The sequence below is a fragment of the Dermacentor variabilis genome, chromosome 4 (assembly GCF_050947875.1).
Source record: "Dermacentor variabilis isolate Ectoservices chromosome 4, ASM5094787v1, whole genome shotgun sequence".
NCBI classification, from domain to species: Eukaryota; Metazoa; Arthropoda; class Arachnida; order Ixodida; family Ixodidae; genus Dermacentor; species Dermacentor variabilis.
The window spans coordinates 84,611,192-84,627,709 of NC_134571.1; the positions used below are offsets into that span (position 1 = coordinate 84,611,192).

General features: G+C 42.6%; 1 protein-coding gene across 5 annotated transcripts in view; it reads right to left on the reverse strand.

Moving 5' to 3' along the window:
• The window catches only part of LOC142579453 (proton-coupled amino acid transporter 1-like), an 85,355-nt gene that overhangs the window by 27,250 nt on the left and 41,587 nt on the right, over positions 1-16,518 (reverse strand). For 2 of the 5 annotated variants that reach the window (XM_075689634.1, XM_075689636.1), the window contains exon 2: positions 4,203-4,324. In XM_075689634.1, the coding sequence (XP_075545749.1) occupies positions 4,203-4,324 (122 nt within the window). Of the gene's footprint in view, positions 1-4,202; positions 4,325-8,530; positions 8,797-9,200; positions 9,346-9,964; positions 10,152-16,518 lie in introns of those variants that run through there. The other 3 variants (XM_075689633.1, XM_075689635.1, XM_075689632.1) reach the window with 3 other exon arrangements.

Here is a 16,518-nt window from a genome sequence, read left to right on the forward strand (position 1 = left end):
GGAAACAAAAGAAGAGCAGGTGAAGCTTCCAACACTTTCGACCTATGAAATGACTGAACCTGTTGGTGTTTAAAGGGGCCCTGACACAATTTTTCAACACAGTGAGAAAATGTTGCCGACTTGTTGTAGAGGCTGCTGTGAACATGTGAACCAAGTATTGCTGCACTGCATGCAGGAGAGAATGTACAAATCTTGTGTCAAAAACGGCAAAAAATTGCTTGCTCTCACTTCTGCAATGGAGTCATTCAGCGTCATCGAAAGCACCTGGCCCACCAATGCTACTGGCTGATTTCGTAATCGCAAATGGATACTCAGTAATACACAATTGCTATTTTCGAGCTAAATAAATGAAAAATATAGATGTCTGGAATCTCAAAATGACAGACAACGCATTTCATCTTTGCACTGTGCGTAGTTGCGTCAGCTGCGCATGACCTCCGATATGGCAGCAGTATGCTGCGTGGCGCAGTCAACTGTGGTTGCCACAGGGTGCTGTGACGAGCCCTTTTTGCGCTTGCAAATCTGAACTTTTGGCCAGGGCTTTGCCCTCTCGGTTTCTCTGCTGTGCAGCTTCCAGTGCACTAGCAGAAACAAAAAGAGAGAGAAAGCTAGGTATCGGTGCAACAACTCCACTTAGGGTTGAAAGATTCAAAAACATTTTCTGCCAGGAGATTCTTGGGATTATATCCTTTATTGGTGAGGCCATTCTATGACTAATTATAACAGTGTTTTAGGATTCCTTCACGAAAGATGTTGAAAAACACAACAAATTAAATCTATTCTTCATTTCTTATTTTTTACTTACATATTACGGTCCATATTACAGTGCATAAGAAGAACCAAAAAACTGGCAATTGGCATGCCAGCATGGGGCCGAGCCGGCAGCTAAAACCGTGAAGACAAAAACCCCGTGCTGGTGGAAAATCAGCCAGGTACCAACCCTACATGCACTAAAGTCTCAGTGCATGAGCACTTTTGCAATAGAGCCACTGTGGCTTAAAACTCAGACCAGTGCCTTCATGCTCAGCAGCAAAATTGCTCAGTCACTGAGCCGTCACAATGGGTTGTGCTTAATATACACCATGGTAAATGTAACTGCTGACCGTCGCATCTGTCTATATTACTGTTTGTTAGGTGTTTTCTAATCAGCAGAATATCTCTGGCCATATTAACTATGGAATAAAGCTTCAGTGTCAGTCTTCTCTTTATGAATTGAAAAAAATAGAAAGCTTGTGACATTGAGAAGAGTATGAAGGAGTATGGCGGGAGTGGTGAAGGTCGCAACAGGAAATTCCACATTCTTGATGGACCTACAATGCATATTTGGCAGTTCAGAGAGTAGCAGCACAAACATGCATGCCAATGAACATAATCCTTTTTATACTGCTCTGCTGCACCACTGCTCACTTGCATACTGCGCTTCTACACTCATCGTCTTCATCGCTATATGACAATCATATGACAGCACAGTTTTGGAAGCAATATCAGCCGGGAAGTGGACCCCTCAACCCTGCACCTCCTGTAGGAAGGGATTATCACTCACAGTTAAACCTCAGTATAACAAGATGCAATACAATGAAATTCTCGATATAACAAAGTATTTAAATTTTCTTAACCTCTTGTCCATAGTGCACCATGTATTTAGAACCTCAATACAAAGTATGCTTGTACGTGATTTTAATATAACGAAATTTCGCTTCCGCCGCAAAGGAATACAGAGACAATAAACAGAAACTTTGGCGGACGCAGATGGTCAAATGATTGAATTACAAGCGGCTGCTTGCAAATGCATTTCTCTAATTGCACTAAGCCCAGCAAGAAGACTGCCGAAGTGGAGATGCATCATGTTCTGTACAAATTCCAAGTGTGATAGAGTCCTATCCCGCCCCTCGCACTTTGGGCTTTAGGTGCAGGTGAAAGCTTGCGAGGGTGAGATAAGAAAGTTGGTGGCCTTACGAGTGCCACTTTCCCGTGTGAGCAATGGGAAAGAAGGAGAGGGGAGCTCACTCACGGTAACGTGATCAAGCGCGCGCTAAGGGTGGGGGGTAAGTTGGCGCATCGTCATTTCTGGTGCGTGTGCGTCTTGGCCATGGCTGCATATGGCTGTAAGCACTGAGCGCATACGCAGCCGCGCACCTTGATTTAGAGATAATCTGCCACGTGTGCAAAGAGTGGGCGTGCCGACACAGTGTGGCATCATGTTAGCTGTTTTCCCGCATTTTTGTATTAGACGTTGCGTAATCTTGAGCTTCGGTGACTCGCTATCATGAAGGCGCTAGCCTTTCATGATAGCATAGTCCCAGTGTGGGTGACGCTATCAGGTGCGGGGGCGGAGTGCACGAGAAAGCTTGGCTGGCATTCCTAATTCATACTGCTGATGTGAAGATATTGTCGACGCGGCATGAAACCGTATCATTCATTGCGGACTACCGAATTCACGAGGCCAAATTGTTTTCTAATTCAAATTGGCCTTTTTCTATTGCCTGATAATTTGGAAACTTTTGCAGCCCCTCTCCTTGCAAAAAAAATCGACCGGTGACTGCACTTATTTGCACAAAAGGTTGAATTTCAATGCAATGAAATTTCGATATAACGAAGCAAATTATCGATTTTACCTATTTCGTTATATTGAGATTTAACTGTATAACAAAATTGCCGATTATTATACAGAGAGTAGCAAAACATAAGTAAACCCGCATACAGAACTAACAAGGAAAAACAGGTTATGATCTGGAGACAAATCTAAAGCGATTCTTTCCCTAGCCCCCATCAGCTACCCAAAATCACATTCTTTGGGAATGCGAGGAAAACTGTCCTCCACAGTCAATACTGCCAAACACCTCCCACGAGGCATGAGAGCCACTCCTGTTGTCGACTTGCTACAAGATTCAGGCAGAAGTAACTAACTGCGCCGAAATAGTCGTGGCAAGCAATTGGCCACCACCCTTCGGACCACCGGCAAGCTAATTTAACGACCTTGTTAAACCGTAAATAAAGTCGTTTCTCTCTCTCTCTCTCTAAATCCTCTCATTACAATTTGTTCTTTCTAACCAGAGTGACTATGGTGAGTAGCAAATCTCAATGCATGGGAATTGTTGCTTTTTCAAAGGAAAACTTAACTCTGTCCCCACCTAAAGACCACCACAGATTGTCACCAAAACAAAGTCACACTCCTTCTAGCGACTGACGACAGTGACACATAGATTGCAACAGAGTATAGAATGCAGTGGTGGGAATGGCCAAGAGTGTTTTGTAGCAGGCATTGTAGCCGAAAAAAATTCATTTTGGAGCAGCTACCACCCGTTTTGCAGCAAGTCCCAGCATCACAGAAATAAGGCTTAAAGAGAAAAAACTATAGCCCTTTATTTAGATAATTATCACCTATTACAAGCAATACATCAACCAGAGGAGAGCAGGAAAAATCAAACTGGATATCATATGACAAACGCATCCCTACAGCACCTTAAGAAAACATGAATAGGCTTTTTGTGGCCATTAGAAAAATTGCAGCAACTGGCATTTGACATATTACAAGTAAAAAAAGAATACTGAATATCACAGCATGCATATTGACACGTGTACTTGTTTTTCTTTTTCGGGTGACTGCTTTTCACAGTCTAACAAATGTTATCGCTCAGCGCGGGACGCGCCCGAATGTATCGGAAGTTTCTCGAATGTTACCGATGGTTCTTTTTGCTGTATGTTGTCACCGAACCTTGTGTAATCTGATTTTATGTATGCACGATGGGAATGGTGTAGAACTTTTTGGAAGACACACGGGTACCAGCGATTACTCTGGAACTTTCGATGACTGGTGTACAAAAGCCAAAGCGCTTGACCCACTGATATAATTTTTGATGATTGCTGACTGTGTTCTTCGCTGTCGCCGTTTTTTGAGTGTAGTCTGTTTTTGAGGGCACAAGTTCACCCAATAAAGTACTAGTTTCGTCATTCCCAGTATTGCTATTTTCTTCACCATCGCTACTATGTGATATCTGGCAGAGGTGCTGGGTAGAATAGCAGAATGAATTAAAAACCGGTCTCATTTGCAACAGAACCACCGCACAGATATACCACACAATAAGCGCGAAAAACTAACTAAGCTGAAGAAAACACTTTCGATAAGTTTGGTGCAATATTGTTCATTTGTTTTGTATGGAGAGGGTTAATTGAACATAAAAGTGATTGTGCTATGCACCTACGTGGTTGGTTCATGCTCTGAGAGCGATGTCACGGAGGCTCCTTCCACATCATGTTGTCGGTCTGGACAGAGCGGACTTGTTTCGCTTTCCTTATCACCATTTGAGCGGCCAAGGGGTGTCCCCTGCAAGCATGGTGCATGCAAAAGAAATCTTCAGTTAATATCTCCAAGAGCACAACAGCAATAGTTAGGCAGATGCAAAATGTGTACATCCAATCAACTACTACACATTTGGAAAAGCAAAAGAAGAAAGCTGAACAAAGGCTGATATTAAAGGGCTTTCTATCGGCCTGTCTCTGAAAATTCAGCCACAGTGTTTGAAGTTATGAAGCTATTTGCTGTGCTTCAAGAAACAGTCCCTTCCTGATGATGATGACAATTCAAGGTGGCATCTATAAGATGACAATAGAAAAATTTGTCACCAATAACTGCAATAGTATCAGCTAACCAACAGCTTCCAGCTCCATAATGAAATGAGCTCAAATAGTTACAGCTCTTTCATGCTCTACAACTACAGCTATCAGCAAGGCGTTAGCAACTCATGGTCAAGTGAACATCTCATGATTGTGAAAACTGAAGCCCCTGCCACGACAACCTATTTTATTTCTATTTATTCATTTCCCTTCAAGGCCAAAGGAATTACAGAGGGGAGCAGGTAAAAAATACAAATAGCAGAAAACAGGACAAAATGCAGTGAGTAATAATAACAATAAATAAATTCAAGTAAGCAGTTCATATACAATGCTGGCTAGTGCATTGCGAAAACATTATCACCAAAGATGCTGTGCTAATTGTTTTGCACAGTAAAAAAAAGATCCAGAAAATGTTTTGTTGCTTGCCAAATTTATATTTGTTGCTCGTCAGTGATGCCAAAACACTGATAACTTTGTGCAAAAGTCACTCAATTTAGTTACTTTTTAGTCACCGTAATGACAACTTTGCCATTGTGGAGCCTTATCTACCTATTTATTGACATAAATAGCCAGTGAATTACCATGGCAAAATTTCTCAAAGGACTTTGTCAAAGTTCAATACCTCACTCCAACTGTATATGATATATACAGTTGATATACTATACAACTGATATATGAACCTTCATTTGTTACTTTTTCTAGATGCATAGCGAAGAGTTTATTAGTGAGCCATTTCGGTGCATCAAAGCTGCTTTTCTAGACAAAACACAATCTAGAAATCCGGTGCCATCTTAGAAAATCGGGGGTTGTTAAGCATTTTCTCTTCCTGGATGTTGTTGACTTGCTAACACAGCAGTTGAATGAAAGCTACAGTTTTAAGAATGATATGCAAGACATCTAGGAATAATTTGAACCTAAAAAAAAGAAGATTATGAGAAAGTGGTCATTATCACTTTGCAACTTCTTTCCTAAAAATGGGGTGTTTTGGACAGCAACTTGGTGACATTGTTAAACACACACACACACACACACACACACACACACACACACACACACACACACACACACACACACACACACACACACACACACACACACACACACACACACACACACACACACACACACACACACACACACACACACACACACACACACACACAGTTAAATTTTCCCATGCAGCACTGAGGAATTTTCAACACACCACTTATTTATTATGCCACTGAATGGAAGTGTAGGCATGAAATGCACAATCTCCAGGGATGAAGCTAAGTAAGCAACCTGTGTACCTGTGTGCCTCACGAGCAATAGATTCTCCTTCCTAGCCTAGTGACACCTATCACTATTGATAAAGCTTTCATTCATTCATTCATTCATTCATTCATTCATTCATTCATTCATTCATTCATTTGGCAGGCATGAACTGGTTACTAGATGGCAGTTGAATTGGAATAAACTTCATGTTTTTGAACGAGAGCTTTCACTCAACAGGTAAGAATTAGAATGCTTATGTGCGCAAAGCTCAGGTTGCAAGGCAATGTGCTTGGCCACACCTTACACATTAGTATTTCTCACCCTCACAAAGCAAAGCTCAATAAAGATATTCAATATCCAATTCATGTGCGCTATTTGCCATGCATGTGGGGCACTTAAGGTTTTCCAAAAATAGCTTTCAGCGGGAAGAACAAAACACTGAAAGCTCCATACAACAGGTGGTGTTTATCAGCCACAGATAGCCAAGATTGCTGATGCCCTGAGCAGTTATGGAGTTACAAAAAAATAGTCAATTATCTAGCTCCTTCATGAGAATATATGCCAGAGGTACACTTATATATAAAAAGAAAAACATGCATAACATTAAATACAAGAATTATGTATACATGTACAAAGCATACGAAGATTTTTTTTTCTTTTTTGAAGACATTCATATATGTAAACCAAATGTTTGTAGTTGAATACTAAATTAAATTAATTAATTAGATAACACTGAATGAAATGTAAGGAATGCAAAAGTAACATTAGATTTCTTCCTTCAATTTTTTTCTCTTAATGTATTCAAATTCAAGTATGAATGAATTACATATTCATGATTTATTGCATTTTACTCAGTATTTTGCATTCCATTAAGTAACACTTTGTTAGCGCTCCATATGAAAGCAAAAGTTCTTGCAGCTTTATCAAGTATGCTCTTCCTCCTGTGTGTGTGTGTGTGTGTGTGCATGTGTGCGTGTGCGTGCGTGTGTGTGTGTGTGTGTGCTGTTTTTTTGAACTTGCATTGTTTTATCATGAATGGCTTGTGTGAGCCCATCTTACATGATAATGACTTTTATTATTTATTTGCACTTTACCTGCACTGCCAAATGGCACTGCATGGGGGGCAGCATAGCACAAGGTTTGTACATGTGACATCCCGTACCATAATTGTATTTGCACACATTTGTATACATTATTTATATACAACTGGTTGTTTTGCAAACTATTACACATGAATTTCAACGAAAGGTTTACTAGTAAACTAACTGAGCTAACCATTCCGTCGTTCCTGTTCCACAAGTCAAGAGTGCTGGCCTGTAGTATACATATTACACATCTTTTAAGATGTACATTTTTTTTTTACTTTCTGTTGATATTGTCTTACATGGAACTGAGCATCTTTAAACTTATTGCACACATTGGCAGAAAGGTTTACTAGTAAACTAATCGAGCTAATCAACCTGCTGCCTTTGTTCCCCAAGAGTGCTGGCCTATAGTGCAGCACTGTCAAAATAACCGGTTTCCCGACAGTGACAGTGAACTGGATCTGGAGTTGCACATTTGGTGTTGCCTTTAGAAACCTGCATATTAAACAAGTGCTGACATTGTCACTTTCTTTTTCCCTAAATGAAAATCCTGAGCCATCTAAACTCTCAAAAAAAAACAATGGTAAGTGTTATAGCATCCTAAAAAAAATTTACTATCATACTTGTTTCTATCTGCCAGTTTCGGCTGCTTAGAGGTGGATTCATCATAATGTCATGATACAGAGGCTTGCTCTGTTCCTGCGGTGTCACTGCAGCTGCCAGAAACAAACACACCAAGAAAAGTGCACACAGTACTTGTTTCATGTTTTTCAATGAGTAATGTCTTTGTAACTGGCCTTAGTGCTACACAGTGTTAGCAAATTTTGTTGTGTCATAACATCATGATAGTGAACAAACCAGGTCCTTAAGTGTTTCCCAAAATGCATGCTTGCTAAGTGCCATAGTTTTATGTGTGAGAAACATCTCGTAAAGTTTACTCAACTTTGAAAATATGTTTCAGTACTGCTTTAACAAATGATGATGATAGCACCAAACTGATCCAATGACATATCTCTGCTTAGTCTCCAGCAGTCACACACACACACACAAATTCACCGTTCAATTAAAAACTGCTATATGCAACTTAAATTACATGATTTACACACATGTACTCGCAAATACAATTTTATCTTAAGATCCCACTGTGCCACCTTTTGTTTCAAATATGCTATATTTAACGCGTTGGTTGGACAAAACGGTTAAGACAACCTTAAGTGGTAGGAACGGCGATAAAATGTGGAGTCGGCAGAATGGACCTGCAGGCGAATGCTTGCATAATTTAAATAAATGACAGTGCAGAGTTTGCAAGGATTATCACATTGAACAGTGACATCCTTAACAGAAACAAAAGCAACATAATACAAATCCTTAATTGTTGCAGCAAAATCTCAATATGAAACACAAGGATCGCCCACGTCAAATTTTCCTTTTCCATAAAAAAGAAATGAAAGGATACATCAGGTCAACTGTCATGCCATTCTGAGCTCTGCCACCTGTACTGGAAGGCCAAGTGATACTGAGAACTCGCCAGACAAGATCATTGCGATAAATTCGTGCAGGTGGAAAACAAAACTCACAGACGACTTGCGGCTAACATCACTCAGCCTCAGGAAAACTTCACTGACGGTTCGTTCATCCCGTTCGACGTCTCCGTTCACCTCCATGACAACACGATCAACACGATCACGCGAATGTGATGCCGAGTCGCGCAAAGCAGCCGCCCAGCCAGCCGCTGGGTCGTTATGTAGAAATCGCGTCACGTGGTACCGCAGCAATCACCTCTCCCCTCATCCTCTCTCCGCCGTTAACGGCTGGAACTGGCACACGCGTCGCTAACGCGGCTTCTTCTTATTAGTCTTGGCGTGCTGTTTTCTTTTTTTTTCTTTGTGCGTTGCGCGATATGACGGCGTGTACGCGACTCGAGAAGCGTGAGTCACAGACACCGGCTTCGGGCACGGAGCGCCTGCGCCGACAAGTGGCAGGCAGGCACGCACGCACAAACAAACGAACAAATGATCGCTTCCGCTGCTGACTAGGCACGAACTACCGGGATCTAACAGAAACGGAAAGTGAGGGCGCCGTTGCCGCAGGTGTTACAATCGCCATGTTAAAGTACTTGCGGGGCATTAAGCTAATAGTTGCCAAAAACGATTAATGTCAGCCGAAATTCGCGAGCTGACGCGTATGACAGTTTCACACTGTCTAAAGACATGCTAAAAGCGAACCTGAATGACCTGCAAAACTCACCATTTTGTAGGGTCGTACTGCAACGGTAGACAATAAGGTATACTATACAGATCGGTTAGCAGAAATGCTCGCTGGTAAGACTGGGGCACGCGCCCCTTCCGGAACGGGTATTTTCCAGCACGATCCAAGCATACAAAAGATAGTGCACAGCGCGGCGAAACTTTTCCACGGCATGGGTGCTTGCATTGCTTCTTCAGCCATACCGTTGCCACAATCGGAAGGAAAGCCCATAGCTGAACGAATGAGTGGGCTGTTAGGGCGATACGAGTGTTAAGTTTATCCAGTGCCTACACTTTTTGATAAGCGCGCACACAACCTGCCTAGAGCCTATTCAGAACCGCAAAGGAAATATCCAACGGGGCAGGGTGGGGTATGCCGGCGACTATTTTTGAAAGTGGTCCTACGTTCGTCGCCAGTGCATTTTCCGATACGACAGCAGCCGCCAGCAGATACAGTGCGGAGTTGACATGAGGTCAACATCATCAGCTGCCGTCGTTGACGTCGCAACATCAAAGTATACAAATGGATAACTCCAGCTCTGTCCCGCACCAATTGCGCACGTTCGCGCAATTAATGAAAGTACGCTATGCAAGTTCGCACAGCGAAACTTTCACGGCGGGTGCCGCACACGAAATGCTCGTTCAAGGAGGATACTCAACGGGAACCCACTGTGCAAACAAACAGGTGCAGGAAAGCACAGCTGCCCTTGACGCACGGTACAGGTAACTTCGTGGAGAACACAGAGCTGCCGACCTCATACTCACGTCGTAAATTTCTTCCTCAGAGTCATCTTTAGCGTTCACCAACTCTGAATAAAGCATCTAAACGTGATGTTCAGGCACTCGATCTTGTTATATCAACAGGTGGTTACAAGAGGAACAAATAAATCAACGTTGCCGCGAAAACAAAACAGCTTGAAAAAGAAAGCCACACCGGATTTCACGACTGGCGGAAGTTGGTGCTCGCTGTTGCCAGCCTTTAAAATTAACTCCGCTAAAGCAATGAAAACTGCCCATCTGTAGCACGACCTACTGGTCAGTATTCTGTGTCGCATCTCTGTCGTCTCCGTGCTGTGCTAAGGTAAACAGCACATTGTGATAGCTCCATTTGTGATGACTCATTATCTTGTTTTCCAATACCTTACATCTTCGGAAGTCCTGCGGAAAATAGGGAATAAATGACGGTGTGAAACTCTTTGCGAACACCTTGTAAAGTGTGCTTTGTTCACATCCAGTCTGAGATCGTAGGCGGCACGCCTAGCTAAACTGTAAATGCAGAGTACGAACAATCGATCACCGAAGGTATGAAAAAAGCATGAGTCGCGGTGATACGTTTTACACGTGCGTTGTCACAAATTGCAATCTCAAAACAAAGCGCCTGTGACAAACCATGATACGTATTGCAAACAAGTCGTGGAAAGATACCCGCCTTAGGCGGTAGTGTTCAATATCTTCAAAAGGTTTGTAGCAGAATATGCCAGCGTTCTCTATGTCAGATGATGGGTTTTGATAGATAACTGCAATTTTTAAGAAAGGTGACCGCCCTTTATTCTCCAATTATCGCCCCATCTGTGTAGTACCTTTCTTTAGCAACTAATTAAAACACTTATTAAAAAAACGCTTAACTAATTACCTTACAAAATTTAACGTTCTCTCACCATTCCAATACGGCTTTCGCCCGGGTTACTCGACCGAGGTTCCTCTTGTTGCGCTAATCGATCAACTAAAATTCGCCACCGATGAGGGTAATTACGCAGCTTCTGTGTTTGTGGACTTAACGAAAGCGTTTGAAAAAAATCAATCATAATATATTACTTCATAAACTTTATTCATTTGGAATTGCTGGCTCAGCACCACTGTTAGTAGAAAGTTACTTAACAGACAGAATGCAGGTAGTAAGCATTTCAGGCGTTTATTCTGAAATTACGTTCACTAATACGGGCGTGTCAGAGGGTTCCATATTGAGTCCGCTTTTATTTTAAATATAAGTCAATGACTTGCCTAACTGCCTTTCTTCTTCGAAATGCATAGTTATATATGCAGGCGATACATCAACTCTGATAAATGTCTTACAACTCTAATACCTAACCTGAATGACGATATCTACATCCTATTGTATTGGCAGATAAACCTATCGAAAACAAAATTTGTTGTATTCACTTCCCACCAATGAACACTTCACTCCACTTTTTCTATATTTCTTGGCGTCATTCCTATCCCTGCAAGTTTTTTCTGTAATTATCTTGGTGCAGAACTTGACAGAAATCTTAAATTTATTGAACAAATCGCTAAAGTAAAACAAAAGAATACCTACGGGACTAGGATGCTTCTAAAAACAAAAAATATATTTAACCACCAAGCATTACTATCCTTATAGTTTTCATTCAATCATTCACTCATTAACTACTGCGTTACTTGCTGGGTGAACACTTACGTAACCCAAAATGCATGCTAATTTTGGTAAACAGAACGTCTATTTTTCTTCCGTCGCTTTCTGTAAGTAACACACTGCCATTAAACATAAAACATCTAAAAGTCACGAATTTAAGGAACACTATATATATATATATTCACGGCGTGCTTGGAAGAAGTAGTCAAGCTATTAAACTGGGATCTACGGCTATTATTCATCGACGGCTATAAAAGCTATTAAACGATCGATGGCGAATATCTCAGCAACCTTCGGTTTGCCGATGACATTATTCTATTCAGCAACAATGCAGACGAGTTACAACAAATAATTGAGGACCTCAACAGAGAGAGTGTAAGAGTGGGGTTGAAGATTATAATATGAAGAAGACAAAGATAATTATGAATAGCCGGGCAAAGGAACAAGAATTCAGGATCGCCAATCAGCCTCTGGAGTCTGTGAAGGAGTTCGTTTACCTAGGTTAATTAATCACAGCGAACCCTGATCATGAGAAGGAAATTAATAGAAGAATAAAAATGGGTTGGATCGGCATACGGCAGACACTGTCAACTCCTGACTGAAAGCTTACCGTTATCATTGAAAAGTAATGTGTACAATCAGTGCATTTTACCACTACTGACTTATGGGGCAGAGACTAGGAGACTGACAAAGAATTCTTGAGAACAAGTTAAGGACCTCGCAAAGAGCGATGGAACGAAGATTGCTAGGCATAACGTTAAGAGACAGAAAGAGAGCGGTTTGGATCAGAGAGCAAACGAGTATATAGACGATATTCTATTTGGAAAGGTGCACAGATGAGATAACCATTGGACCACTAGGGTGACAGAATGGGTACCAAGAGAAGGGAAGCGCCGTAGAGGACGGCAGAAGACTAGGTGGTGCGACGAAATTAGGAAATTTGCGGGTGCTAGTTGGAATCGGTTGGCGCAGGGCAGCCGCTGGGAGAGGCCTTCGTCCTGCAGTGGGCATACAATAGGCTGATAATATATATATACATACACGCAGGAAAGAGACGACGAACTTTTTGGAAGACTTATTTGCTAAACGTTTTCGGCTGTTGGACCAGCCTTCGTCAGAGCACAGTAACGCATGAACAACGCATACACAGCTTTAAAGGCACCATATCAAGAGAAGAGGGTGAACTATCTGCACTGACTAGACCATAAATTGCGCATCATAAATCATTATCATCGCGCATTATAAATGATTATCAATGACACGCATTTCGGAATACAAAAAATGAAATGCGGGTGTGTTCAGGATACAATATATACAAACATTACTCTCAGGTAAGTGCCAGCAGTTACCATGATTATGTGTAGGGAAAACAAAATGACGTACACACGCCGATACAAAGGCGTGATTATCAGCACGTGGCATCTCTAAGTGCAACCTCGAATTATCTAAAAATTGACGTGTTAAGCGTACAACTTCAAGTCACAGCCACAAACGTCAGAAAAGCCACATGTATAAAAAAAAAAAAACGTTGAAATCATACATGTACACTGTGTGGGAAGTGTATATTTGTGCTCAATCTAAAGTTAGACAGGTTAGTTTTCCTTTGTTTTCATTTATTCCGAACGAGACAGTGTTAAATTTATAAATCAGGTAAGATTCGCGAAGCTCGAAGTCATGGCTGGTGTGGAATCCAGATTCGAGTATTGTTACTTTGAGATTGTTAAAAGAGTGACCCGGCATGTTAACATGTTTCGAGAGTGGCAGATTTGGTTGGGATTTGGCATGCGACCTGTGGTTGTTAAAACGGACCTGAAAGGTGTTTCAGTCTGGTCTATGTATTGCATGTGGCAAGTGCCGCACTCGAGCAAGTACACTGCGTTATATGAATTACAGTTGAAACTGCCTTTAATTGTGAACATAAATTGGCTGGCTGTGCTGGTGGTAGTCAATGTGGGTGTTATATGAGCGCAGACTTTGCAACGTGGTTTATTGCAGCGGCTGCAATCGGTCGGGTTAGAAGTGGCGATTTTTGAAGACGTTAGTATGTCACCGTGACCTTCTGTTCTGTACCGCACGCCGCGTTTTCCAGACCATCAGGGTTATGAGCCACAATTAAGGCGCTCGCCTTAAAAATTGCTTTAAAAAAAAGGAATAACATCATTAGAAAATGTCCAACCCTCGCTCGTTTCCCATTTTCGTAATTAAGCGAGATTAACCGCCAAATGTATCGTCTGTTTCTTTTTCCTCACTCTGTCGCTAAAAATTGCACACACACGCTCAACGTTGTGCTTCCGTGTGTAGGGATGCATGGATTGAGGGCCAAAACGCTGGATGGTTGTGTTCGTTACTAAAACTCTAAAACTCTAGGAAATAGTTTCTCCATTCCCAAAAGCATGAATGGCGGGTCATTTAATATGCTAATGCATTCAGAAAGAAGATTTCAACATAATTAGCGACGTCAGCGTCATCGACTAGTGGAATATAATTTATGAGCTGTTTCGTACAATGGGCTCAATAATTCCTGGAAACGGTGGGACAGGCGTTGAAACACGTGTTCCCATGGTTATTTAACTCCCGCCGAAATGTATGGCGCAAGGTGTTCACGCAGCGCAGTGCTGTAATCCGTGCGGCATTCAATGCCCGAAACTGCAGGAAACGTTAAATTCAGCAATAAAGTCGTAAAAATAATTAAAAAGAAAACAATCAGCATATTGGATTGTTCGTACGTAGTGCACAAAAGATAAAACTCGCCGAAAGTGCAGCGCCGGTGCGCGAATGCCGCGCGGAAACGTGACTCCGTTTTCGTCGTCGTATACTGCCGGCCTTTGTTTATTTTTGTTTTTCGGTAAACGCGAAACAGACGTCCCATTTACGCTGTGCTGAGCGGCGGTGGCATGAAATCAGAGCTGAAAACTACGGCGTAGAAGTAGATGTAAAGGCTGCAGCGTGAAGAAGGAGCTGAATAAGAACTGCGACTAAAAGTAGAGCTTCACCATTTACGGCGTCGTTGACGGCGCAATGACAGATATATATATATATATATATATATATATAGTCAGTTGCGTGGTCCTCCTCGTCGTTGCGAATTAAGCCAACAGCTCGTCGGGAAGAAAGACAAAAGCGCGGCACGCTGGTTCCCCTGCCAGAGTGTGGTTACGGCGGTTTGTGCCTTCATTGCGAATTATAACGTGAGGCAATTGCCCGATCCACGTGCAATACGTGCTTGGAGGCCCAACAGGCCACCGCATCGAAGAGCGAGCGAGTGGACGAAGAGAGCTCCGTTGTCAGCCGGCGCCTCTGACATGTCCGCAACATACCGCCACTTTGTTTATCTGAATCGTCCCATTGTCTTTGGCAGGATGTATACCTCACCGGCGCCTGTCAGAGAAGCGATAGCTGATGCACTACGGCAGTACAGAGAAGTGCTTGCCCTGTGCGCGTTCTTTCTTATGTTTTGATTTTTGTAGATGTGCAGTGTGCCGCCATCTTACATCTCCCGCAGAAAAAAAAAAAAAATTCATTTAGACTCGAAGAAAAAGCTCGAAAGCGTGAACCCCTGCGAGCAAGCATCTTTCATTCGATGTTCCTGCGTCCGCATCTGCACCACACAGAGAGGTCTCGGGTGGGTAACAACTTTTTCCGGTTATAAGTAATAGCAATTGTATTGTACTATAAGGACTGGTTGTATCGTGAAGGGAATCATTTACTGCGTGTTATTTTATTGTACAATATTTTATCTGCTAACCGTGGGCTCAGAGCTTGCAGTGTCTAGCGGCACAATTTCTAGGACGTTTAGCAAATGTTACACGTCAAGCTGCAGCACCACATTGTGTTTTTAGAGAGCAGCTCTTAAGCGCCCGTTGCTGCGGCGAGCGTCGGCGTAACCGAGCGAACGAGCACAGCTAGACAGACCTCAAACTGAGACAGACTTCAAACGGCAGCTGAAAAACGCTATCGGGTCAAATGGGGTGTGTGATTGAGTTTCCGCGTAACATAACTATCTTTTCTCGCATGTTCAAATTACAATACGACGCTATAATGTCTGTAGGTTGTGTGTAAATCGTACTTTACGATCTTTCTGGTGCATTTACTTTGAGAAACTCAATTATTTCAGTAACTTCTTCGGGCTACACGAAGGCCCTGCGTGTTTGGGTATTCGTGGTTCTTAAACGCTTATTCCCGGAGCGAAGGTTGACGCTGGACGCGGGGTTTCCTGCGACACGGACCCTTAACGCAATCGCGTTAATACATCATACCTGAAGCTATCGAGAATTTTTTCGTAAAGTTTACGAATTAGGGCCCATTTGACGGTTCTACGAATGTTGGGTCAAGGTCTGCGAGAAAAAAAAAATATTTCTGTTTACGAAAATGTGTCGCCACGTCGGTCTTCGTATGCCCTTGCGCCGGTGGGCAGGAACGTTGACATCCATCCGATTGGCATGGCGCTAGCTGTTACGATGGCTTCCGTGAACTGTGCTTTGTAAGTCTTTTGATGGTGAAATGATGCTAGAGGGATACTTACTTTGAGCAAGTTTATTTATACAAACAAGTTCTTGAAATAGGTGAAACTGGCCACAGCTTAGTCACTGAAAAGGTCACTATTATCTAGAAACTGTTTGTCAGTATATTTGCGATCCCAAGTTGACTATATTCGCACTCCCCTAGCAATCTACTCTCGATTTCTCCGGCAGAATGCGACCTCTTCACTACGACAGCAGTTGAGAGCTCAAAGGTGTGTTTTGTCTGTCTATTCCTTCTGTTACTCTGGCGTTGTCGGTATCGTGTCGTCGACGTGAGGCCACCTCCTGGACGTCGACTTCACCCTCTCCGAGCATCGCCAGCCGCGCTCGTGACGCTGGCTCGCGCTTGCTGGCTCGGGCCTCGACAAAGCAGAGCGGGCGAGCGGGAACACCTGCTGCCACGATAGCGC